Consider the following 27,033-nt stretch of genomic DNA (forward strand, 5'->3'; position numbering starts at 1 on the left):
TTGTTGGATCTGGTTGGCTATTATCTTGTTGAGGATTTTTGCATCCATGTTCATCAGGGAAATTGGTCTGTGGTTCTGCTTTTTAGTGGGGGTCTTTGTCTGGTTTTGGAATCAAGGTAATGCTGGTTTCATAGAATGAGTTTGGAAGTTTTCCTTCCATTTCTATTTTTTTGGAACAGCTTCAAAAGAATAGTTGTTACCTCTTCTTGAAACGTTTGCTAGAATTCCCCTGGAAAGCCATCCAGCCATGGACTCTTGGTTTTTGGGAGATTTTTGATTACTAATTAGATTTTTTTTTTTTTAATGGTTATGGGTCTATTCTTGTTTCAGTTTTGGTAGTTTATATCTTTCCAGGAATTTTCCCATTTCTTCCAGATTACCCAATTTATTAACATATAATTGCTCATAATGTTCTCATCATTGTTTGTATTTCTGCAGTGTTGTGATCTCTCCTCTTTCATTCTTGATTTTATTTGAGTCCTTTCCTTTTCCTTTTTGATTAAACTGACTAGAGTTTTATCAATTTTGATAATTCTTTCAAAGAACCAGCTCCTGGTTTCATTGATCTGTTTTTGTTTTGTTTTATTTGCTTTCAATACCATTGATTTCTGCTCTAATCTTTATTATTTCCCATCTTCTGCTGGTTTTGGGTTTTATTTGCTGTTCTTTTTCCAGTTCTTTAAGGTAAAAGGTTAGGTTGTATATCTGAGACCTTTCTTCCTTCTTCAGGAAGGCCTGGATTGCTATATATTTCCCTCTTATTACCGCCTTTGCTGTCCCAGAGGTTTTGGGCTGTGATGTTATCATTTTCATTGCCTTCCATGTACTTTTTAATTTCCTCTTTAACTTCTTGGTTAAACTTTCTTTTGGCGACCATTAGCATGATAGATGGTTCTCCATCCCCTTTCTTTGAATCTGAAGGTGTCTTTAGGTCTAAAATGGGTCTCTTGTATACAGCACATAGATGGATCTTGTTTTCTTATCCATTCTGTTACCCTATGTCTTTTGATTGGAGCATTTAGTCCACTGACATTTAGAGTGAGTACTGAAAGATATGAATTTATTGCCATTATGTTGCCTGTAGAGTTGGGAGTTTCTAGTGGCGTTCTCTGGTCCTTCTAGTCTTTGTTGCTTCTGGTCTTGTTTTGTTTCATCTTTTCTCTCCTCAAGAGAGTGTCCTGTAAAATTTCTTGCAGGGCTGGTTTAGTGGTCACAAATTCCTTTGGTTTGGGTTTGGGAAATTTTTTCTCTCTCCTTCTATTTTGGATGACAGCCTTTCTGCATAAAGAATTCTTGGCTGCATATTTTTCTGATTCAGCGTGTTGAATATATCCTGCCACTCCTTTCTGGCCTGCCAAGTTTCTGTGGATAGGTCTGCCGTGAACCTGATCTGTCTTCCTTTGTAGGTTAGGGACGTTTTTCCCCCTTGCTGCTTTCATGATTCTTTCCTTGCCTAAGTATTTTGTGAATTTGACTATGATATGCCTTGTTAATGGTCAGTTTTTGTTAAATCTAATGGGAGTCCTCTCTGCTTCCTGGATTTTGATGTCTGTGTCTTTCCTCAGGTTAGGAAAGTTTTCCACTCTGATTTGCTCACATAACACTTCCACCCTTTTTCTCTCTCTCCATTTTCTTTCATTCAGATGCTATTCCTTTTTAACAAGTCACTGATTTCTCTAATTCTTATATTGTGCTCTTTTGGCTTAGTTTCCCTCTTTTTTTCTGCTTCCTTATTCTCCAGAAATTTGTCCTCTATATCACTGACTGGCTGCTCTCCTTCATCCATCCTTGCCACCGTGGCATCCATTCGAGATTGCATCTAGGTTATAGCATTTTTAATTTCATCCTGACTAGATTTTACTTCTTTTATCTCTGCAGAAAGGGATTCTATGCTTTTTACAACCCCATCTTCTTATTGTGATTCTAAATTGTGGTTATATCTGTGTTAAGTCACAGGCTGTGACTTCTTCCTATTCTTACTTTTGCGGTGAATTCCTTTGTTTCATGTTGGGGGAAGAAAAAGAAAATAAGTAAATAAAAATTAAAAAACTAAAAACAACACACAAAAAATCAAATAACGGATGTTGAATCCTAGGTGTGTTTTGATTTGGTTGTTGAAAGAACCTTGATAAAATATAGAAAAAAAGGGAAATTAAAATAAAACGTTTAAAAATTAAAAAAAATGAATACAATAGAATAAAATGAGATGATGAAATTAAAGAATTTAAAAAAATTTACAAGAAAGTAAAAAATATAGCAGAAAAATATTAAAGATCGTTTATAGAAATAAAAATAAATTTTTTTATCTTTCTGTATTAAAGAATAAGAAAAGAAAAATTGAATAGATGGACCAGCAAACAGAATGAAATATGACTGAAATTACATCCAGTTTTCCCTAGAAGTCAAACTATGAAGCACTTTATAGTCCATAAACTAAGCAGGCGGAGACTTGGGGTGTTCCTCTTGGGCGGGGCTTGGTGTAGTAGCTCCATTCTCCAGTAGGTGGCGCTGCCCAGTTTACTGTGGTGGGTCGTTGTGGTGTGTGTACTGTGTGTGCATGCACGGGGGGGGGGGGGGGGGTGAAAATGGCATCACCCAGCTACCCAGTCTCTAGCATCAGAACTCTGTGCTGTCCCCAACCCATAATCAAGCACCCTTCCTTTGTCTCCAGCTTCCGTCCACTCCCTGCTTCTACACTGTCCATGACCAAGCTGTCAGCTTGTCTTGTGGCACCTCTCTCCTGAGTTTTATCCCAGATGGGGCTGTGTTTCCAGACCCCTCACTTCTGAGGGCCCTGCAACTTTGACTCGCTCAGATCCTCTGGGGGAGGGGCCTGCTGAGTAGTGGCTGGGTGCTGGCCTGCCCCCAGGAACGTTTGCAGGACGACACTGCTGCAGAGGCCCGGAGACTGCAGCCAGGTGTTAGCCTGCCCCAGAAAAAGTTCGTGTGATCATGTCACAGCAGCAGTTCAGGGGTTATGGTCAATCATGACACATACCTGGCGCCAGGCTTCACCATTAACATCCTTGTTCCAACACCAGCAAACGTGGCTGTTCTCCAGGGTCCACTGGGACCTTTGCCTGTGGGGAGGCCGCACAGCCTCTACCAAGTGTCCTCCCAGCAGGGGAACCTCCTCTCCCCATGTGGCCCTCGGACCCCTCAGACCTCGCTATCTGCTCCAGGGGATTCGTCCTTTCCACCAGAGCACTGCCAGTTATTGAGCTGCGGAGTGCAGGTATCAGACTCTGCACTCCCACCGTTTATAATCTTAACAGTATTTAAACCTTCTTCTTTTTCCTTTCCCCCTTTCGTGTTAAGTCTCTTAATGGGTGTTTCCACTTTTCTTTCTCTCCAGCTGCTTTTGAGGGGGGTGCTTTTCCTGTACTCTCCCCCCATCTCTGTCCTCTCTCCACAAAAACAGCTCTCTACCCTCAGCTTCTCTCTCCCCCAGTTCACCAATCCATGCTGCGTACCTGCTGAATTCTGTGGTTCAGGTTGTGCAGATTGTTGTGTTAATCCTCAGATCAGTTTTCTAGGTGTGCAAGATGGTTTGGTGTGGATCTAGCTGCATTTTAGGGATCAGAGAGGCAAAAAAAAAAAAAAAAAAAAAAAAAAAAAAAAACCCTTCCATGCTGCTCCACCACTTTGGCCCCTCCTCTGTTGGTGTAGAATTTTTCACAGCGGTCCTGTGTAATCCTTTATAGTTCTGTGGTGTTCGTTGTAACTTCTCTTTCATTTCCAATTTTATTTGAATTCTTTCATTTTTCTTGATGAGTCATGCTAATGGCTTATCAATATTGTTTTTTTCAAAGAAGCAGCACTTAGTTTCATTAATCTTTAATATTTAAGTCTCTAATTTATTTGTAATTTGATGTTTATTTCCTTCCTTCTTCTATTACCTTTGGGCTTAGTTTATTTATTCTTCTTTTTCTAGTCCCGTTAAGTGTAAAGTTATATTGTTTGAGGTTTTTATTTGTTAAGGTGACCTGTACTGCTATGAATTTCCCTCTTAGAACCGCTTTTGCTGTGCCCCCAGATTTAGGGGCATTGTCTGTCTCCCCTCCCTTCCGTGTCTTTAACTTTTGACATTTTAGCTATAATGTGTCTTGGTGTGGCTCTCTCTGGGTTCATCTTGTTTGGGGCTCTCTGTGTGTCCTGGTCTGGACGTCTGTTTCCTTCTGCAGGTTAATGAAGTTTTCAACCGTTACTTGTTGAAAGAAGTTTTCTGCCCCATTCTCTCTCTCCTTCTGGGACCCCTGCGACACAAATGTTAGAACACTTGATGTTGTCCCAGAGGCCTCTTCAACTCTTCTCATTTCTTTTAATTCTTTTTTCTTTTTGTTCTTTATTTTGGGTGGTTTCTGCTCCTGTCTTCCTGATCTCTCATTCGTTCTTCTGCAACCTCAAACCTGTTGCTATTTCCTCCAGTGTATTTTCTACTTGTTTTCATGCTACTTTCTTACACTGTCTGCATCTTGGTTGAAGTCCACACTGTTTTATCTGTTCTTCTCCCGAGTTCGGTCAGCATCTTTATGACTATTACTTTGAACTGTGAGGCTGATGCTTATCTCAGTTTCATTTAGTTCTTTTTCTCAGGTTTTGTTTTGTTATTTTGTTTGGAACATATTCCTCTCTGTCCATTTTGCCTGACTCTGTGTTTGCTTCTGTGTATTAGGTAGTTCAGTTACTTTTCCTGCTCTTCAAGGAGCAGCCTATGCAGGAAAAGTCCTGTAGGGCCAAGAAGCGCAGTCTCCCCCCGGCCACCAGAGCCAAGTGCTCCAGGGTGTCCCTTGTGTGGGCTGCGTGCGCCCTTCTGTCGCAGGGGGGCCGAGACGGCTGCGGGTGTGCTGGTGGGCAGGGCCGACACCTCGCCTGGCCGGCTGTGAGGCGCTGCTGTGACTGGCGTGGCTCACTCACGAGCCGCATTAACACCCTGTCAGCCGAGGCCTCTGCAGAGCCAGGCTTGTGCGGGGCTCTCGGGTGTGCACCCTGTGGTTAGCAGTCTAGAGGGAGGATTTCAAAACGGCACTTGCCAGCATTGGGGTCCATACAGAATGAGCTGGAAAAAATGGCCATGCCAGCATCTCAGTCCCTGGGGCCTGAGCCCAGCGGTCCCAGCGGCCTCCCTGCTCTCTGGCAGGTGCCCCACGGTTAAGAAGTGTGTCTCCACCTATGGCATATGCATGTTTTGAAATGGTGTGTTTGCACTGGTTTCTGGGCCAACTGACCGGTGAGTCTGCGTGTTAATCCTTTAAGAGTGGGTTTCCCTTTTCTTACAGTTCTGTAGTTTTGCAAGACGTACTCCCTGTTGATGTTTGAAGCCAAGTGTTTTGGGGGCCTGTCTCCTGTGCAGGATCTGAGAGTGGGGGTGCCTGATGTGGAGCTCTAATCAGGGAAAACTTTTGTACCCATGAGATCCTGTCCACTGTGGGGGCGCTGCACCTGGTGTGGGTTTTCCTCAGAGAGACTGTGTCTCTGCCTCTTCTGCCTGTCTCTGTGCTGCCCCTCATTGTGGAGGCTCTGGTCATCCAGTTTCTAGGTCCCCATCATTGGGAACTGTTCTGAATGTAGTTGTAGATCGTCACGTCCATGAGACGAAGGGAGTTCCCGATGGTACCACACTGCCATCTTGAGCCTTCTTCAGTATTTTTCATTTTCCCATGAAAAACTTGCATTGGTTACAGGAGTTTCCTGTAAATTATCACACAGAATCAGAGGTGATCTGTTGGCAGTGGTGACAGATGCTGTCTGTGAGGGAGGGAGGAGGGTGGCAGGGAGACGTTGACTGTTGGGGAAGGAGTTCTGGGAGGAGCAGTTAGGAAGGGGGTTTCACAGGGGGGAGATGACTGGCCGGAGGCTGGTGGGTGTTCAGGGGCGTCTCGACTGCACCAAGCATGGGGATGGCAACAGGGGTCCCGGGTCTGTCTCCTCACTGGCCTGAGCCAAAAGGGTGGTGGCAGGAATGGCTCATTTGGGGGTGGATGCTCAAAGGGCATTCTCTTCCTCCTCATATACAAAAAAGGAAGAGGGGAGTTGATAATGAGGGCGTCCGAGGGCAGGAGGCCTCATTAAGCTTTTCTTTAAGGCCCCAAAGGTTATGTCATCCTGATCGTCCCAGATGATAGGGTCAAGTTTGTTGGTTTCTTTAGAGAACATGTCTGGGTCAGGCCACAAGAGAGAGGTTTGGAATCCAGTTTCGACAGCCAGCTAGTCTGAGAAAACCTTAGACTTTCGTTAGTTTTAGGTTTGGGACAGTGTTATTTATGGCTTGGGGTTCTTGGACAGACCTCCCTCCTCAGCCACTGGGTCTTCTTACAGGTAAAATAAGGGTGTCGCCGGCCCTACTACAGGGGATAATGAGACCCCGAGCCTCCCGATGTTCCGTTAGCATCTAAGTGCCCTCAGAGTGTCTTTGTTTACAGCGCTTCCGTTAATTCCGGGGAGAGGCTCTGAGGGGTCTGTTGGGATCTTAATGGGAGGCGAGCTGTGGATCCTGGCGGGAGCAGTGGGGGATTTTGCCCATACGGAGGGCGGTGGTTGGTCCAGGAGGATCATACGGTTGGTGTCCTCGGAATCGGCTCCAGTGCGGTCGGCGACTGAGCAAATTAAAAGATGTTGAAGGGTCACGGGATTCACCAGGTTGGCTATTTTGGTTGCCGCTGTCGGATTCTAGAATTACTTCCCCCTTCCGGGAGAAAGAAATCCCAGCGTACTTCTCTACGGAATTTGGGCCCGGTGAGTGTACAGAGGCCAAGGAACTAAGGAGACAAGGTGGGCAGCTCTTAGAGGGCCTGGGCAAGAGAGACCAGGTTCAGAGACGGGACCCTTTCGAGGTTTCCTAGAGACCCTCCCCTCCCACTTGAAGGGTGTTAGCACTCTGAGGCGGGGGCTGCTTGCCAGTAGTGGGGTTGAGCACTGAGTGTAGCTCTTGTGTCCATAAGGGCAGAGAGACCCTCATTCCCAAGGATCTGGAAAGGCTGGTCAGAGGGTGGAAGGCGGCTGGAGCTCTTAAGCGTCCAGTGGTCTTTTTCCAGTGGCCTGGCTTTTTACAATATCGGTAAAGATCGGGCCGCTTTTAGTTTTGCTTAGGGGCGTCCATTTGTCGGAGTTGAAAATTACGGACCACACGGTTCTTCCTTTTCGTTGAATCACCCAGGGTGCAGGCGAGCCGGCTGGCTACTTTAACTGGGCCTGCAGTGGACAAGCTTCCCATTCCGTCCCGGCCCTCTTAACTAGAAAGGGAAGATCCCAGCTCGGCCCATTAATGAACACAGAGTTAGAGGCTACCTGGGTGGAACCGACATCCAAGAAGGCCAGGGTTTTCGTTAAAAGCAATCTGTAGTCATAACAGTTAAGAACAGGTTCATAAGGTGTTCAGCGTGCAAGCCTGAATTTCATGCCAACCAACAGGCTTAGGAAAAGCCTTCTGTAATTGTTCTGTGAAATTCTCTACTGCGTGTCTGGGCTTCCTAGTTGTTTCTCTAAATCCTTTTCAGGATTTTCTCACTGGGCCAGTTTCGTCCAACATTGGGCCTGACCCAATGTCAGAGGTAAGTTCAGAGAGGATTAGAATGGAGGAGGATGGGGTGGTGCAAAGGGAAAGAACTAGGCTGTGGAGGCAGGCATGAGCACAGGAGGGCCCCAGGCACCTGCACACAGGGAAGCCAGGAGAGAGAAACTGAGGCCTCACAAGCCATTCTGTCGTCTTCCAGTTGTCTTTTGCCTTAATTTAGTAATGGTTTTCTTGCAAAGTGGTGATCTTAGAGTCCTGAACATGTTGGGAGACTCCAGGTGCCAATTTAATCTTCATTCATTTTTGAGAGAGAGACAGCATGTGAGCCAGGGAAGAGCAGAGAGAGGGAGACACAGAATCCGAAGCAGGCACCAGGCTCTGAGCCGTCAGCACAGAGCCCGATGCGGGGCTCGAACTCACAAACCGTGAGATCATGACCTGAGCCGAAGTCGGACGCTCAACCGACTGAGCCACCCAGGTGCCCCCAGGTGCCAATTAAAAATAAACATCTCATTCACTTCGTTTACATTTATATTATTATTTTTTTTAAGTAGGCTTCATGCCTAGCACAGAGCTGAATGTGGGGCTTGAACTCCCCCACCCGTAGATCAAGACCTGACCTGAGATCAAGGGTCAGACATTTGACTGAGTCACCCAGGAACCCCTACTTTAAATTTAGAGCCATGGTCTTCTAATTTGATTTTGAGAAAAGTTAACTTTGGGGAGACCTGAAGTTTCCCTGAATGGCTTATCTTTAGCTAAATTTGCCCATTTGGTTAAAAATGTGCATGAGGAGGGACCATAGTTGTTAAACAAAGCTGGCCAGGGTGCCGGAAGGAGGACCCTCCTGAGAAAACTTAGCAGATTTGGATCTTGTACAGTTAGCTTAAAAGCTCAGAAAAACAAGGGGTGCCTGGGTGGCTCAGTCAGTTGAGCGTCCAGCTTTGGCTCAGGTCATGATCTCTCCGTCTATGGGTTTGAGCCCAGCGTGGGGCTCTGTGCTGACAGCATGGCGCCCGGAGCCTGCTTCGGATCCTGTGTCCACCTCTCTCTCTGCCCCTCCCCCGCTTGTGCTCTGTTTCTCTCTCAAAAATAAACATCAAAAAAAAAAAAAAAACCTCAGAAAAACAAGTATGCATCCCAAGGACAAAGTCTTTTAGACAGATCCTGAGTAAATCTGGAGAGCTCAAAATGCAGACAGTGGAGCTCAGGTGCGGAGGAGACTTACCCCCCGGGGTCGACGAGGAAGCAGCATGCTCACGGAGTCTGTTGCTCGCCGGCCTCAGGGGCTGTTGGGGGTCTTCTCTGGATCCTATATTTGACACCATGTAATTTCGACCTTGCAAACACAACAGCCGGCCATTTTACCAGAAAAACGGGTTTGTTCTGGAATGGCAGAGGAGTTGCACTTTGGGGTGTGCAGGCTGTGGCGAAACCGCGGGCAGGCAAGTCCGGAGACCAAAGGAGAGGAACACGGTAGAGAAAAGGCAGGGGGTTGGGTGGGGCCGGTCTGAGTGGCGGCCCACCGGGGGCAGCGGGCATTGGGGCTGGTGGCGCTTTCTCACTGGCTGGCTGGTACCAGGCCGGAAGGGCTTCCTCCTCCTGCCGGTCCGGTGGGGGGACGGAGGGCCCCCAGGGGGGGAACGGTGGGTGCGGTGCCCACCGGCTGGAGGCTCTGTGTGGACCAAGCAGCTCAGGCTCCCACGGCTGGGGCGTGGGCTGAGCACGTGGACGTCCGCCAGACCCGGAGGCTGTCCTGGAGGGACGGGGCGGGTCCGGCCCCTTCGCTGCCCACAGGGTGTCAGGGCGGGGGGGGGGGGGGGGGGGGGGGGGGGGGTTGCGTCGCCGCAAGGCCTGCCCTTCCCGGCGGTGGCTCCGGCCTGGGGAGCGGGTGCCGGGGTGGAGCAGGGCGAGAGAATCCCACGGCTGCGCGTGGAAGTGCACGGACGAGGGCTCGGGGAGCGGTCCGCCAGCCTTCGGTGGGAGCGGCGCGTGCGTCTGGAAGCATCGCCAGCGCCTGGCCCCCGGGCTGCCGCTCCGGGGGCTCCTGTCGGGTGGACGCGTCCGCTGTGTTCCGTGCGGCCGGCATCTCGTCGGCGACGTCCACCGTCGTGTATGGTTGTGCTGTGTCACTCTCGGTGCCGGGCAGCGTTCCGCTGTGCAAGGCCACCATCCTGCTAGTACAGCGACTCTTCTTTGTGAGACCGCGGACGCCCGAGTGCCTGTTGTTCAGTGACAGGCGCTCTGCATGGCTCACTTTAATCCTCGCGTGCAGCAGACCTCAGCCGGGCCGGGATCTCAGGCCCTGCCTGGAGGCCCGGCTCCCTCTGCCCTGCACAGCTCGTTCGTGCTCCTTTATCCGTTTTCCCAGCTTCTGTGTCTGAAAGGCTCTGCCTGTACCCGGCGTGGTCACTGCTACTCCGATCCCCCTTCAGGGGCAGGTGGGAGGATTGCCATCTGTCCCCTACGTAGGGGGTGGTGGACTCGCCAAGACCAGGGGAACAGATGGGCTGCGGGATGTGCATCACGGAGCAGGGCCCAGGCCGCGCTGGGTGGCACAGAGCTGCCACGGCCCCGCGGTTGGTTCCGGAGCACGGCCTGCCCTTCACCGGGCCGGCTGCAGTTCGTACTTTGCTGTACCCTCACTCCTCCCGCTCTGGCAGGGGTGGGCAGGTCACTGCCCTTGTTTTACCAAGAACTTACTGGGGTTCAGGGCAAACAGAACTTGATGTACCACAGGCTACTGCACACCCTTGAGGAAATGAAGCCATCAGGGCAGAGCCCCCAGTGTGGTTGCCCACCCCCTATCCCAAGTTCTGCTGGCTCCCGGTGACTCTGGCCTGCCCCATCCTGTCCTCTAGGGTTGCTGAGGAACCCGCGTGCTTGTGGGTGGACAGGTCCCCCCTACTGCTCCAGGCAGCCCCCCAGATGGGAGCCTCTCTTGTGCAGCTTCTCTCCTGGGGCCCCTGCTCTGCCTTGCGGGGGTCTCATGGGAGCCTGCTGGCCCTGACCATGACCCTCGAGGGCTCCTCCTCCTCTCAGGTTGAAATTCAGATGAAATTTCTATGGCTGGCTACCTGGAGGCCTAGCAGGGGCACCTAGCCAGGTGGCCCCTCTCACCACCCAGGGGCTCAAGCCTGGTCCTACCTACCCTGTCAGGGTGTCGCCCCACAAGGACTCCCGCCAGGGCCCTATGCTGGAAGCCAGTTCCTGCCATGTGGACACAGGAGCCTTCTGCAGGACCCCTCACCCCCACCCCAAGTGAATGACCAAGAACAGCTTCTGCAGGTAAGGGGGGCTCCTTCAACCCCAAGTGAATGACCAAGAACAGCTTCTGCAGGTAAGGGGGGGCTCCTTCAACTTTTGGGGAGGGACTTCCCACACAGGGGACCCAGATGCGCACAGGGTGACAAGTCCTCACGCTCAGGCAGACCACTGAGAACTTTAAATTGCTGTCATCTGCTTTATTGACAGGTAAATTGTTCAAAAATGTTCTCACGATTCAATAATTACAAAGACTCAGACTTACATTAAAAAAGTAAAAACCAGAACCCCCAGCAGGTGCCAGCCCCAGCAGAAGGCCCAGGGAGGTGGGCGGGCAGGCAGGTGCTGGGCGTGTGACACGCACAGGCAGGCCGTGGTGCCCACGTCACTCAGTGCCGACTCAAGGTAAGTGCACGTCTTACACAGCGTCGCCAAGAACGTCGACCAGCGGGAGAGTGGGAAGAAGCCCGTCCTGGGCCAAAGACCAGCTGTGTCTGCTGGCCAGTTAACCATCAGCCTTTAATGGGACAGGCCACAAACCCGATCACTCAACACGTGAGCAAGGAAGGGTGAGAGTAAATACGCGGGCCGAGCCAATGTGCAGGAGTGTGTCGGGCGAGTCTACATGATGCATACGGGCACTAATCACAGGGCTCCATGCAGGGGCGGGGCGTCGGGGGCGCTGGCCTTCTCGCGCCCAGCAGGCCTCGGCCTGGATGCTGCTCGACGCTCCCCGGTTTTGCGGTGAGGCAGAAGCTGTGGAAGTGAGCTGACTTCACAGTAGTAGATACAGGTGACGCTTGACGGTTGTGACCGGGAATGGACTAACACACAAGGGACCCAGGGCAGGTGTCACTCACCAGGGGCCTGTGTCCATGGCTACGAGGTCGGCGGAAGGTCGTCTGCAGCTGACTGTGATGGCTAAATGAACAAAAAGGCCACCAACTAACCTCCACTTTCCTGTCTTCACAATTCTAGTGACACTGGGAATGACACACAACTTCCTACTATTCTCCTAAGGTCCTAGGAAAGTTTCAGGAAATAGGGAACAGGCTCGTCACTGAGGCTGCGTTCCGAGCTACTTCCTCAGCAGGGCTGCGCTGGGCCCACCGGGTGTCTGCGGGGCCCCGTGCGGCTTCTCAGCTTGTTCTGGGCTGGGTGCTGGTCCTTCATGTGCAAACGGAAGTGTTTCCTCACAGCTGTGCAGATGAGTGGATCCGGTCTACCGCCACAGCCCATGCGGCGTGTAACTGATCATTACTATAATAAAGATTTCTCTTTATCTCCATATCTACAAATTGAGTCTGTGTTTCCTCGGACAACACTGGAGAGTCAGCTCAGTCTTGGCACTGACAGTGGAGACCACCCCCAGCTCCCGGGCCCCACGGTGGTGAGGCGGCAGGCTGGCGGTCTCAGGCGTCGGACGCCGGCTGCTCCAGGCCTTCCAGGGGGAGCTGGCTCCTGTGCGGGGAGTTGGGGCTTGGGGGGCCACTGGGGTTGGAGCTGTTCGATGGAGTCGAGTGTTTGGTCGAATCCGAGTCGGGCTGTTAACACAAAGGAGGGGGTCGGCATATGAACCAATCACCCTGGGCCTGTGGAGGCTGTGTGCCGCCCAGCCAGATGGGGCCATTTGTGGTGCCAAGATGTGGCAGCTGCTGTCCCCTTTCTTGTTAGGACAACACACCCTCTTTACCAGCGTGTCACACGGTCCTTAAGGTTGCTGGTAAGAGATCATAACCCCACAAGTAATTCAGTAATTACAGAGGAATAAGCAACTCCACAGTGAAGAAACCAGACGGTCTGAAGTCAGACAAGGGATACTTTCATGATAAACTTTCTCAACACGATAAAGAATGTCCATGAAAAACCCATAGCTCACTTCATACCAAATGGTGCAAGTCAAAAACTTCCCCCACAAGGTGAGGAACAAGCAAGGATGCCTGCATTCACCACTGCCGTTCGACATTGTACTAGAAGTTCTCGCCAGAGCAATTAGGCAGGAAAAAGAAAAAGGCATCCAAGCTGGAAAGGAAGAAGTTAAACCATCTCTGTTCACAGATGGATCTACATACAGAAAATCCCGAAGAACTCACAACTCTCCCACCCAACCCAAACCAACTCAAAGCTGCAGGGTACAAGATCAACACACAAAAAATCAGTTGTGATTCTATACACCCGCAATGAAGAATGTGAAAAGGAAATTAAGAAAACCATTATATTCAAAATAGCATCCAAAGCAATAACACCTAACTACGAATAAACTTAAAGAGGTGAAAGATTTCTACACTGAAACTGTTGGCTACAAAATATTCCCAAAAATTAAAAGATGATCTAAATAAATGGAACAACATCCCATGTTCATGGACAGGAAGACTGAACATCATTAAGATGGCAATACTCCCCCATAGTGATCCACAGATTCAGGGCAATCCCTGCTGAAATTCCAATGGCGCTCTCTCCTTTTTTCCAGAAATGGAAAAGCCAGTCCTCAAATTCATACGGAATTGCAAGGGGCCCAGAGTAGTCAATACTAAGGAAAAAATGGGAGGAATCACACTTCCCAAACTTCTTCAAAATGTAATACAATACAACAGTAATGCACTGTGGTGTGTGTTAGCACAGAGAACAGTGGAATAGAACTGAGAGTCTAGAAATAAATCTATCCAGCCACGGCAAACTGGTTTTTGACTGGGGTGCCAAGACCATTCAATGAGGGAAAGAAAAGTCTCTACAACAAATAGTGCTAGATATTCACATATGAAAGGATAAAGCTGGACCCCCTACCTCCAACATACAGAAAATTAATTCAAAATAGATCAATGACCTAAATACAAAAGCTCAAACCATAAAACTCTTAGAAGAAAACACTATTAAATCTTCAAGACTTTGGATTCAGCAATGAATTCTTAGGACCTCAAAAGCACAACCAGCAAAAGAAAACAAAAAATTGGGTATCACCAAAATTAGAAGTATCAAAGGACATTATCAAGAATGTGAAAACACAACCCACAGAACGGAAGAAAGTATTTAAAAATCATATAAGGGTCTAGTATCCAGATTACATGAAGAATTCTTCAACCCCACAGTGAAAAGCCAACTCAATTTTTAAAAATGGGCAAAAGATTTGAACAGACCTTCCTCCAAAGGTATAGAAGTAGCCAACAAGTACACAAAAAAGATGCTGACATCACTACTCATTAGGGAAATGCAAATTAAAACCACAATGAGGTAAAGTAACTTCACACCCACTAGGATGGCTTTTAAAAAAAACAAAACGAAACCAGGAAAGTAGCGACGAGGATGTGGAGAAATCTTAACTTTCATACGCTGCTGGTGGGAGTGTGAAATGGCATACAGTTGCTGTGGAAAACAATTTGATGGTTCCTCAAAAAGCTAAACATTTTCCACTGCTAGGCAGGCACTTGCACGAATCCGTGTACACACACGTTCATATCTGCAGTATTTTTTTTTAAATTAATGTTTATTTTTGAAAGAGAGCATGAGTGGGGGAGGGGCAGAGAAAGGGAGATAGAATCCGAAGCGGGCTCCAGGCTCCGGGCCGTCAGCACAGAGCCCGACACGGGGCTCGAACTCACGGACCCCGAGATCATGACCTGAGCGGAAGTCGGACGCTCAACCGACTGAGCCACCCAGGCGCCCCTATCCTTAACGGCCGTAAGGTGAACGCAGCCCAGACACCCATCAGTGGACCAAGGAGTACACGAAACACGGTACAGCTGTACGATGGGAGTATCTGGCAACAAAAAGGAACAAGCCGCGGACACCTGCTACAACGAATCTCGAAGACCTCTTGCTCCGTGAAATAAGCCAGACACGAAAGGCCACGTAGTACACGATTCTGTTCATACGCAATGTCCACAACAGGTGACTCCACAGGGACAGAACAAAGATTCGTGGCTGCCACAGGCTGGGGGAAGGGTGGGACGGGGAGAGGCTGCTTAGTCGGGGGTCGGGGGGGGAGGGGTTGGGGCGATGGAAATGTTTTGACCCTTGATTTTAGCTCGTGGTTGCACGACTCTGGACATGCCTTAACCACCGAGTCGTTCACTTTCAAATGGCTGCTTCGTGTCACGTGAACGTCACTTGCAATGATGTCAAAGAGAAACAAACGTCAGTGCAGGACAAGCAGGGGCTCCGTGCCTCAGGACGGGACACGTCGAGGACACCATGTCCTCCGCGTGGTATTCCAGCCTGGGACATACAACTGGAATCTCAGGAAATGAGGGACGCATCCGAACTGAGGAGCGCTCCGGAAAGTAAGGGGCGTGTTCTCCGCAAAATGTTACGGCAAAGACTGAAGCTGTGCTCCGGGGTGGGGGGTGGCTGAAGATCTGAGGCAGCTGAATGTCTCGTGTGACCGGAGACAGGGTCCGTACCAGGAAACGGTGCTTGCGGACACTGTGGCCCAGGCAGACCACGGCCGGCACCGTGGTTACACAAGGGAAGGACTCCCGGTCCTCAGGGGGAGGGGCGTGGTCTGTCCCACCTCTGGATACAGTTCAGGAAGTGGCGGGCACGCGTGCTTACACGCACTTATTTGCTGGTCCCCGGGAGATCTGGGTGGCAGGGAGAGAGTTATGGGGACTTTCCACTGTTACCCAACTCAAAACGTCAGAGAAGCCTTGACTGAGGGACATTCTGCAACAGGACCGTACTGATAACAAATCAATGCCATGGAAGACAGACAAAAAAAAAAGGCCAGACCCAGATTACAGACGGGACTACATGTGCAATGTGTAGTCCTTCACTGGGGCCTGGGTCTCAGCAAGCTGTAGGGGCCGTCACTGCGCCGGGAGGGCGCAGAGGGGCGATTTGAGCCCCGCGCAGAACTGGACCAGGGCTGTCGTGATGTTCCAACTTACTTTCTGCTGGGTCGGCCCCGAAACATCAAACAGGGAAAAGCGGACTACGTAAAGGTCTACTATTCTTGCAACGTTTCTGGAGGTTTGAAATTTTTCAACATAGACAGTTTAGGGGAAAAAAGGAAAATAAGAGGAAAAAAACAAGACCTACCTCCAGAGCCCTTAATCGTGGGCAATTTCAAGGGAGTTCTATGAAACCTTCCGGGAAAGAAATTCCATATATTATGGCAACTGAGAGTTACGGGCTTCCTCGGTGTTGAGGCCAGCACAGCTCTGAAACAAAGCTGGCCAAGCACACACACACGCAACATGAGAACCACAGGTCAACTTTACCGATAGGCATAGTCAACCAAACGATCAGACTGAATCTGTTAGCGTACAAAATAAGAACAACACATCGTGACCAAGGAGGATTTAGCCTCAGAACACAAGGACGTCTGTTCTGACGTTAACAGGCTGGGGAGAGAATCACGAAGGTGGTCACTTTGGAAAACTCTGATAGAAGCATCTTGATTAATATCCATCATCCCTTCCTTATTGAAAAAACAAACTCTTCCGAAGCTAGGAGGAGAAAACCACTTCTTTAGCCAAGTGAAAGATGCCCCCCACAAAGGACGGGTGGGGGCGGGGGCGGGGGAGGGTGAAGTCTTAGTGAGACGCGGGCAGGGGCACAGAGCCAGTGGTGTAGGAATCCAAACCTAGGCGCTCAGGAGCCCCGGCCAGTGCACGGAGAGAGGCAGCGCCCACCTCTTCGCTCCCACCATCTGCCCTGCCCAGGGCCAGAGAGCCAAAATTCCAAGGCCATCGACCGGACACAAATGCCAATGAGAAAGGAGCAAGGTGACTGGACACTGAACATTCCAAAGATGCCAGAAGTAACCACCAACTCCGTAATGGAAGATTACAGTCCATTCACAATGGCAACCAAACCTTCGAATTCTTTAAAAAAAAATTTTTTTTTAATGTTTGTTTATTTTTGAGACAGAGAGAGACAGAGCATGAACGGGGGAGGGGCAGAGAGAGAGGGAGACACAGAATCGGAAGCAGGCTCCAGGCTCCGAGCCATCAGCCCAGAGCCCGACGCGGGGCGCGAACTCACGGACCGCGGGATCGTGACCTGAGCTGAAGTCGGATGCTTAACCGACTGAGCCACCCAGGCGCCCCCAAACCTTCAAATTCTTAAGAGTAAACTTACTAACCACAAACCTGCATGGCCTGTAAGAGGGGAACCATTAATTGGAGAGATGCTCAACGTTCCCACACAGGAAAGGTCAAGATGGAGGGCATCCCCCAGATTAATCTATGAATTCACAACGTAAACCCAATGAAAAGCTCAACGCAAGTTTTACTTTTTTACCGTGGAGGCAACAGGCTGGTTCTAAAACTTCTTTGGAGTGGGGCGCCCGGCTGGCTCAGTCAGAAGAGCGGGCGACTCTTGATCCCGGGGTCGTGGGTTCAAGCCTCGCGTTGGGTGCAGAGATTATGTAAGTAAATAAATTAAAAGAATATATTTGGAGAAAAAAACAGCTAAGAAATTGTTCTAACGGGGGAACAAAGAGATTTGCTCTGCCCAGTCTCCGGTTACAGGTGGTGCTGACAGAGGAAGAGATTCCAGTGGGTGCACTGGGGGACGGCCTGTCCATTAATAGAAACGTGTAAACAAAGGAACTTGACTATAATAAAGACATTTCGAGTTGGAGGGAAATCGGTGGCACGGGGCCAGCATGCCATCCACTTTCGAAAGGAACTCAGGCCCTTGCCTACACGTGCACGCAGCCATCGCACACACTCCCTCTCTCAGACGTTGTCGTGACGGCACGACAGCAGAGACCCCCTGCCAGACTCCTGCAGGCACCACGAGAGAACGTTTATCCTAGGTGAGGCAGACTGGACTGCACGAGAATTCATCTGTGTTAAGACAGAACACCCTTAGAATCGAGGCACAATCGAAGGATTAGTGACACCGGCCAGAGTACTTGCAACAGGGAATATGGACAATGAGTGAAGAGCTTCTGGAAATCAGGACGAGGGGTGAAGGTGTGCAGGCGAGCCCCGGAGGAAGAAATGGCCAACGCACGTGTGGAAAGCCGTGACCTCAGTGAGAATGAGAAACGTGTGAACGGAGACCTGCTGTCTTTGCCTGATCAGTGTGGCAGCCAGTGTGAGCACGCCCAGCCCCGGGGCCGTGTTTTTGGACAGCGACAGGGCAGGCTGTCCGGCTCCTGGCCTCCTACGGACAAGCTCCTGAGGGCAGAGAGACCGGCGAGAGCCCCACGGCCCTCACTGCCATCTCCCACGGGAGCACCCTGGTGTGCACGCTCTGATCCCGAGTGGCCATCAGAGGGGCAGGACAGAGAGAAGACCGACGTGGAAGACGCAGAAGGCCACCTGAGCAGCTACCAGTATGCTACGTCCCAGTAAGACGACACAGAGAGGTCTAGAAGGAAGAAGTTGGATGGACTTCTTACGGGAAGGCGTTCGTCTCTCGGTCACACGGCAGGGAGGTGCCGACTCGTCAGTGCCCAGGAGCCCACTGCCCCGCCACCCCATGCCCGGGACAGCCACCAGTGCCTGGCTCCCGAGGCCTTGGTCTGACGGAGGAACGTGCCGCTCAGGCCACTACCCGGAGAGGGGAACCTCCATCTTTCTCCCGACGGGCTCAGGGTCCCGGAGCCGGTGCCGTCCTGCCCCCCCCCCCTCAGCACAGCCCCTGAGAAGTCGTGGGTGGGGAGCCCCCGAGGGGGTGACGAGCGCTCAGGCCGGCCTGTCACCAGGCTGCTCCTCCTCCTGCGCTCCCGCCCCGCTTCCCGAGCCCGCTGGGCCCCTGTGGCTGGGCCGGGGGGGGCAAAGCCTCCGTCACCACTGATTTGCCTCCACGTGCGGAGAAGCAGACACTCGGGGGGCGTCCCTGTAACGAGGCGAGTCTTACCTCTTTGTCAAAGTCCTGGTCGGGGTCGGACATACTCCTAAGGGGCACAGCCACTCCGGGCTCCGACCCACCTACGGAACGAGGACAGCCGTCATCCGGACTGAAAGCCTGGAGCTCCCCCACGCAGGCCCCCGCCCTTGGGCACCTCTGGTACCTGACGAGGGCCACGAGATGTAGGGCTTGTTCCTCGGGGGAGGCTGCCGGGACAGGCCGGGGGGAGCAGGGCCGGGCCTTTCCTCCTGGGAGGGGGGCACGGCGCTCTGGGTGGAGAGAACAGCAGTGAGCACGCTCGGGGCGCCCTCGCCAGGGTGCAGGCAGACCGCCGGGGCGGAACCGCGGCCCAGCAGGTACGCCGGCCACAGAGCGTCCCGGGGACCCCGTGAGCAAAACGGACGGTGGCTCCGGGCCAGTGCCGAGCTAAGAAGTAGGAATAGCTATTTTAGGCTGAGCCCAACCCCGTTTTGTGGTTTTAAACGAAAAACTATGCTACCTGCTCCTATCGAGACGTTCTTGAGAAATCATTTTTGACAGCTAGTTTCTCACGAAACGCTAGCAGCCCGAACCCGTGACAGACCCCAAACGCGTGTAAACGCGTCAGCGTTCACACACACGCACGCACACACACGCACACACACGCGGCCCCTGGGGCGGCTGCAGGGCCAGCTGAGGGTGGGAACAGACCCATGTGCCAGGTGCCCCGGGTCTGCCGGGCACCAGGGCCGGGGCCGGTGACACAGGCAGGCGCGGATGTGGCTCCCACGCCCGGCCCGCCCCGGCCCGCGAGCTCACCAGAGGCAAGTCCATGAGCACCTGCATCCCGTCGCCCGGGCCCATGTGGGCCACGTGGTTGAAGTTGGTCGGGTTGGAGATCATTTTGGACCTCAATTCTGGGTCTCTGAGCATCTCTCTGGGGAAAGAAAGTGTTTCTGGGGCTCAAAGACGTCGAAGTCCTCCTGGCTCCCCTCCTCCCGCCTCGGCGAGGCCGGGCCACGACCCAGCTCTTACCGCCGCTGCTGCAGCCGCTCCTCCTCCGGCACCTTGAACACAAACCGCCTCTTGCTCCTGGTCCGCAGCATCTGCTTCTTGCTGCCGTCGGACGTGTCGGGCACGTTGAGGACCGTTCCTGCGGGAACGCGGAACGCCGCCGCCGGTCACGCGTGGCCCTCGTGCTGCTGACCCGCGGGGCCCCTCCTTCCCTTCCCTCCGCGCGACACCTGCCGCGGGCGTCTTACCCGAGTTCTCGCTCTTGAAGTAGATCAAGCGGGGGGGCTCGCAGCTGAGCAGATTGAGGGTGCCCTCGGAGTTGAGCGGCCTTATCTGCGTCGGAAAGCAGAGAGGGGCGGTGGCCGCGGGCGCCGCGCACGCCCGGGGGGACGCCGGCCCCGCCCCGCCCCGCCCCGCCGCCTTACCCTGCGCAGGCCGATGGTCTGCACCCACTCCATGGTGCGCACGTCGAACACGTCCACGCCGTACTCGCTGTACACCGTGACGTGGGAGGGGCTGCAACCTAGCGCAGACGAGCGGGGCGGCGTGAGCGGGCGTGGGCCCCCGCGCCCTCCGCCGCCCCCCACGGGCAGCGGCCGGGCCCCGACCCCCGCGACCTTCGGGGAGCGCCGGGGAGCCCCCGCCGCCCTCAGCGCCCGGTTGGGCTTAGGAGCGTTCCCGGTCCCGCTCTAGAACCCTCCTTCCCTTCGGACTCGCACGAACTCAACCGGATGTTTCAACGCTCTACCGTCACGTGTGTAACCGCACAGCTTTTTACCGCAGCACAGAGGCTGGAGGGGATCTGTTCACAAAGCTGGCTTTCGTACTTAGCTTTCTGTACCATTATTGCAAACACAGGGACTTCGGGCCCAACGCGGCTGCTATTTAGGGAGGGGCGGAGCGCTCTCTTTTCTGAAGCAAGTTCTGTTAAGAGGCACCGAGGAGTCCGGTTTCCGAGTAAGCGTTTAAGGTCTCCAAACAGAACCGCTTCGCTCCGGGGCGACAGTCCCGCGCCCCCACGCACCCGGCTGACCCACCGGTCCTTCCGGGGAGGTCTGCACACGCCTGGCCGTGAGGACCCGCCTGCCGTGAACCCCGGAGGGGGCTCTTTCCCTAAGGGACAGGGACGCCCCGGGGGTCGTCCTGGTGACGGCAAGCCCGCCTAGGGCACCGAACATCACACACCGGTAAGCGTTGGCCCACCTGGCGTTGGAAGCTGAGGGGACATTCCCCACATTTAGAACTGTCGCAGAGAGAGGGAGCCGCGGCCGGGCTGCCAGGGACGGCGGGGCAGGCGGGAGGTACCCTGTCGTCACTCTGCCTCCCCCGAGTCCCCAGTGCCACCCTGCAGAAATGCACTGTTCCCGGTCCCTCTGCCTTCCGGGGTCGAGTCGAACTCCCTCCTGTCACCCGACACTTGCCGAAGATGAATTTATCTTAAAAGAGCTCTGCGGTGTGGCTGCCAATTCCCAACGGGCTACGTGGTCGGCCCTTCCCTTTCGAATGCAAAAAGGAAACCACGAAACAGGGTTTAGGAAGCAGGCAAGACGCTGGGACTCGCCGCCAGACCGTCTCAGAGGTGACAGGTCAGCAAACTTTGAGGTAACGTTCAGAGGACCACTCTCCACCCGCAGGCGTCTGGGGCAGCTCCTCTTACGGGGGAATATGTGGGGCTTCATTTGCAAGGAGCCAGGAAGAGACCTGTGTGTGTGAGCTCTAGTGATAGACTGAAGTGTCCAGTCTCAAGAGAAATTTAAATTAAAGTGTCAACACCAGGGGTGCCTGGGTGGCTCGGCTGGTTGAGCGTCCGACTCTTCATTTCGGCTCAGGTCACGATCCCACGGTTCGTGGGTTTGAGCCCTGAGTCGACAGCACAGAGCCTGCTTGGGATTCTCTCTCTCTGCCCCTTCCATGCTCGTACTCCCCTTCACCCTCAAGATAAATCAATAAACTTTAAAAAAAGAAAGTCAACAGGAGGGGCATGGGCCTCGGAGACTGACCGGCCTCCGTTTGAGCCCGGTTCTGCTCTGCGCCCTATGCAAGCTACCTCCCCTCTGTGGCCCTCAGTGTCCTCCTTGGCAAGATGGGACAGACTGTGTCCTCCCTACATGACAAGGGACAGGTGAGAACACACAAGAATGCTCAGCTCAGGGCCTGGAACATAGAGGCAAGAGAGTTAATACCTCTCCAGCCTGCACATTACATACTTATTTTTGGTCAACTCTAAAACTGATTTGGTGTCTATAATGTGCACGTGGGACAAAAAGGCCACAAAGGTGGAGTAAGACCTGGAAAGGGAAGAACAGGGACACCAGGTGTCCATGCCAGTCACACAGCCAGGACTCCAAACTCACCACGCTCAGTGACCTTTCTACAATAAACTGTTCAAAAACTTAGGATTCTAGGGGCGCCTGGTTGAGTGTCTGACTTTGGCTCAGGTCATGATCTCACAGTTTGTGAGTTCGAGCCCCACGTTGGGCTCTGTGTTGACAGCTCAGAGCCTGGAGCCTGCTTTGGATTCTGTGTCTCCCTCTCTGCCTCTCCCCTGCTTGCAGTCTGCCTCTCTCACTCTCAAAAATAAACAAACATTAGAAAAAAAAAAAAAAAACCCAAAACCAACCTTAGGATTCTAAAGGAAAAGACTCTGATTGGCAGGGATCCTACGTGGCTCTGGGGCCATTCCTATGCAGTCTCCCACGAGGAGGACGGGAGGCAGCAAGGAAGGGACCGGAGAAGTGTCATGGCAACAGGCCTTGCCTCCTTCCCTGCTGGCCCTGGGCTGCCAGCACCTGCCTGCCTATCTGCTGCACTGGCGCCCTTGGCTGAGGGCTAAGCAAGTCAGGAATCAGCCAGCGAGGCGGGAGAGCCAAAGGCTGGCACATCGATTGCCCCAAGGGCCTGACATCCTGGTTTCAGCACCCTTGGGTACACTGCCAGCTTGGCACGGCCATCAACCAGCCACCAAAAAAGGCTGTCCTTTTAGATAATTAAGAAGACCTGTGACCCCACCCCACCCCCACCAGCCCAAAATCAACGTGCACCCTGTGTCTAGTCTAATTACTCCCTGCTCTCTGTGCGACCCGCTGCTTGGACGACCCGGGTGACCAGGATACACGGAACAGGTGGGATCTGAGGCTGAGAGTCCAGCCTGAGCGATCAGACAGCGGGTGGGCGGGGTGTGGCCCTGTGGAACCCACTCCAGGTCCTTGCTCACCAGGCTCAGGCCTCAATGACTCGTGTCCAGGGACTGCGTTCCACAGAAAGCCACTGCAACTGAGCAAACACAGGAATGCAGCTCCTAGCACTTCCGGAAAACGTCCCTCCGGGAGCTTTACCGGACACTGGAGCTCAACTTTTTCTGGCTGCCAGAAACCTGTAACTTGTTTTTATTACCGGGTGAGCTTATAAACCATCCCCGTTGGGGTTCTCTGGCTGTGGGGCTCCCGCAAGGCCCCGGCGCTCGGGGACAGAAAGGTGCCGTGGGCTGGAGGCCGGCTCGAGAGGCAAGCCCGCCTGCAGCCCGCCCGCCCGCCCGCCCGCCCGCCGGCCGGCCGGTCTGAGACGCGGTGTCAGGACCACACCTTCTCCCGAAGAGACCCACGGAGCCCGCCGCTCCAGCGCCTGACTGCTCAGCTAAGGGAACCGAGAGACAGACCAAAGCGAAACAGGACACGTGCTCACTGTCGATGTGAAAAGCGGCAACAGAGATATGGCAACAGAAAACATATACATACTACAGGCAACAGGCGCCGCAGGCCACATGAGCTCCTGCATGCGTGACCTCCGGCCTTGCGGGTCCACGTACAGTCCCATGTGGCTGAAGCAAAGCAGGTACTCCTCGCTTTTGAGCTCCACAGCACAAAGGGCATCAAAAGACTGCTGTGAGAGGAACGTGAGCGAGGGGTCACTGGGATTTACCAGGGTTAGAGCCTGCCCGTCCCCCTGGGGGCTCAGCACACAGAACCCAGAAGGGTAGCCCACACAGAGCTTGTCTTTGATCGCGGCCATCCACTGCACGGGGCCGGGGGCCACCAGCTCATTGAACTTCCTGTGGAAAGGCCTAGTTCTCTGGACCTCATAGCAGAGGACCAGCCGCTTCACGGCCGCGAACAGGCAGGTGGAAGAGCTCTTCTTCAAGGTGGCAGTCGCTATGAGCTGGCAGCCTTTTGTTTCCGGAAGCTTGATGTCGACATTGCTCTCCGCCCCGTCAAAGGCAGACCACGGGCAGAGATGGACGTGGTGGTTGCGGCCGCAGAGGAGGACGGCGATTTTCTCTTTGGGAGCGAGCTCGATCTGGTACACTTTCTTGTAGTCGGCAACGCGGACGATCACTGCGGGGATGCAACGTCGGGTCTCAGAGCCGCTCGAGGGCATCCGCTCGAGGGTGCCAGGAACCTCCCCACCGCTCCCTTCCCCGCAGTCGGCGTGGAGGGACGGCCCCATCATGCTCTAGAACGTGCCTCCACCCCCACCGACCTCACGGCCCTGCAGACGCCAGGGCAGCGCCCTCCTTGAGTGGCCCCCGGGGGCCACCATTCTAAGACCGCCGCCCTGCCCTGCTCCCCCCCCCCCCCCCCCCCCCAGCACCAGGGCCCCGGCCTGGAGGTGGCGCCGGACGTCCTTCCAGCTCCTCCCTGAGGCCAAGAACCCTCGGGTTGCATTTAGGGAACAAAGACTTGTCTCCGACCTCGCTGGCCCCTCAAGCTCTGCAAGCAGCTGCCATCCCCACCGGGCCCATAACATCGGGGGTATTGGATGTAGGACCTGCACTAAGGGCTCTCTGAGCAGAGCCCTGGGTCTGGACCCCGAGGGACCAACGGGCCCCGGCAGGCCGGCAGCAGGTGACGTGCGTTCGCTCCGGGCTCGGCAGGAAGGGAACGCTGCCCACCCGGGAGCAGCCCCTCATTTCTAGGGGCGGTGCCCAGACCCTGGCCCAGGGCCCAGGCCGGTGCTGGTCTCCTTGTATTTCTGTCCCCGGACACAGGGCAGTGAGTGGGGGAGACAGGAGATATTCTGCGTTCTCCTGCCGGGCAGAACGAAATGTCAAAAATCTGAAGCAACAGAAGGGAAGTTCCTGTCAGGTCTCGGCACACGGAGGAATTCAGGAAACGTTCTTCCTTCTAGGAAGCTCCCCCGCCCCCAGCTGCCTATGCAGTCCTCTCCTAGACGAGCTCGGTGAGGGCCGTGAGCAGCTCGCCCCCGGCCCCTGGGGCTGCTCTCTGCCCCGCGCTGCACCCTGCGCTCGGAGGCACCGGTGAACGTTCCACGGCTACTAACCTCTGTCTTACTTGTCGCAAACTGCTTTTCTCAGCTGTCCGCCCTTCCCTTCCTTTGCGCGCTTCCCACATCACCGAACGCGTCCCAGCCCTCGCGGGTTCCTGCCACGCATCCCGCTCCCGTCTGCGCGAGCCCAGGACGGACAGGAGCCCCTGTGCACTCACCATCACGGGTCACCTCTATGACATAGAGCCCTTCTTCCAGGCCGACCACGATCCTGTCCCCATCTGTCAAGGCAGGAGAGGTAGGAACACAAAGTCAGCGCTACAGGCGCGCCATTCGCTTCTCAGAGCAGGTGCGGGACTACATTCGAACGGACGACGCGGCCGTGGCCTTCGTGTGCTGGCGCGCTCAGGTCCGGCCCCGCAGCACCCCCCAGACGCGCTGCCGTCCGTGCTGGGAGAGCGCGGCCCCACGCGGCCCCCGGCACGCACCCACGACGGCGGCGCTCAGGACGGCCTTGATGAGAGGCAGCGTGCTGTCGTAGGCCTCCTGCGGGACGTGCACGATCTGGTTCCTCAAGCGGTTCTTGTGGAGGATCGACTGCAGTCCTTCTAGAATCCCAACCCACTTCCTCTTTTCGTTCTCATTTTCTGTCAGAATGAGCAGTGAGCTGGTCTTAGAAGGTGTCCCTAAGAGAGAGGCTGTCACCTTCATGACAGACAAAGAGAAGAGCCATAAGACAACCAAACCACAGCAAACAGACGCCCCCAGCCTGGCCCGGCCACCACCTCGCACCGGAGGTGGGCAACAGGAGGGCGTGCTTCCCAGCACCGTGACTCGGGCGCCCGCGGAGGGTGTGAGGGGCTCTGCTGCTGAACACGGGCAGGGGCACAGCGATAAACAGGCACCCCGCGTCCCTTCCTTGTCAGGTTCTAGTTAACTCCACTCTTGCCAAAACCGTCATGTAGTCATCCCATTTAAAAACTGATCTGTCGGGGCGGCTGGGGGGCTCAGTCCGTTGAGTGTCGGACTGCAGCTTAGGTCATGATCTCGCAGTTTTTGTTTTACAAGTCCTAGCCCCGCGACGGGCTCTGTGCTGCCAGCTCAGGAGGGCCTGGAGCCTCGTTTGGATTCTCTGTCTCCCTCTCTCTGTGCCCTGCCCCTACTCACACATGGTTTCTTTTTTTCTCAAAAATAAATTAAAACATCGAATAAAACAGAAACTGATTTCTTGAATGCCCTTGTTATAATTAAAAGCAGATTCTCAGAATGTGTACAGGGAAAACAGAATCTCCAACAAAAGCCTTTCGCCCAAACACGCCTCCCTGTGAGAGTCCCCTGGGCAGCTGAAGCTCCTACAGAAGGATCACCTTGTAAGCAACGGTGGCAGCTTTCTGTGTTGTACGTAAGAGGCAGTTCCTGAATTGAAAGGACTTCCTGGATTCCATTTGGTGTCAGCCAAACTTCTACCGTATTTATAAAATATCCCCAATGTGGGTACCTGGGGGGCTCAGTCGGTTAAGCGTCTGACTCTTGGTTTTGGCTCAGGTCCCGATTTAACAGTTTTGTGAGTTTGAGCCCCGCATCAGGCTCCGTGCTGACGGTGTGGAGCCTGCTTGGGATTCTCTGTCTCCCTCTCTCTGCCCCTCCCCCACTCACGCGGTCTCTCTCTCTCTCTTTCAAAGTAAGTAACTTAAAAAAAAAAAAAAAATCTTCAAAAAAATCCCCAGTGGAGGGGTTGGGGGGATCCTTTCCCCATCCCACAATCTCTCAGAAGCTTCCTAATGGCGCACCGTCTAACGTAAACTCAGTGGGGGTGGGGGGGAGGGGCCTCTCCATCTCAGCCAACAACAGTGCTGAGAAACGTCTCCTGGCCTCTTCCTGTTTCGCTCCGGGTAGTGGCCGCTGAGTCCCAGGAAGGAAAGCTGCGGCGGCACACTGCACCCGTGAAGGGCGACGTGGCGGCTCCCAGCGTCAGGCACGTCGTGACCGGAGTCACAGACATACGCGGCGGCTGAGGTGCAGGACGGAAGGCAGTGCCAGTGAGGTGGGGGAGACGGGGCCTAGGAAGGAAGGACCCCAACACGAGGGAAGGAATCAGGGGGGCAGGAGGTAGAGGAAGAGGAGGTCCACCCTGGACCGGCTAGCCCCTTGCTATGGCACAACGAAACGCTCCGAAAAAGAACTGTTATTTTAACCACGGGAGTTCTTTCTTACGATTAGTGAAACATCTCTAAGAA

General features: G+C 53.6%; 1 protein-coding gene across 1 annotated transcript in view; it reads right to left on the minus strand.

Annotated features, from left to right (window-relative positions):
• Positions 1–11,048: 11,048 nt before the first annotated feature.
• Positions 11,049–27,033, minus strand: part of CDC42BPB (CDC42 binding protein kinase beta) — a 102,177-nt gene continuing 86,192 nt past the window's right edge. The window contains 11 exon segments of the mRNA XM_042990640.1: positions 11,049–12,293; positions 12,295–12,321; positions 18,590–18,660; positions 18,744–18,849; positions 19,379–19,496; positions 19,595–19,712; positions 19,822–19,906; positions 19,999–20,096; positions 23,308–23,904; positions 25,015–25,077; positions 25,285–25,501. Of these exon segments, the coding sequence (XP_042846574.1) occupies positions 12,069–12,293; positions 12,295–12,321; positions 18,590–18,660; positions 18,744–18,849; positions 19,379–19,496; positions 19,595–19,712; positions 19,822–19,906; positions 19,999–20,096; positions 23,308–23,904; positions 25,015–25,077; positions 25,285–25,501 (1,725 nt within the window). The 3' untranslated portion in view covers positions 11,049–12,068.

This window comes from Panthera tigris, chromosome B3 (assembly GCF_018350195.1).
Source record: "Panthera tigris isolate Pti1 chromosome B3, P.tigris_Pti1_mat1.1, whole genome shotgun sequence".
NCBI lineage: Eukaryota > Metazoa > Chordata > Mammalia > Carnivora > Felidae > Panthera > Panthera tigris.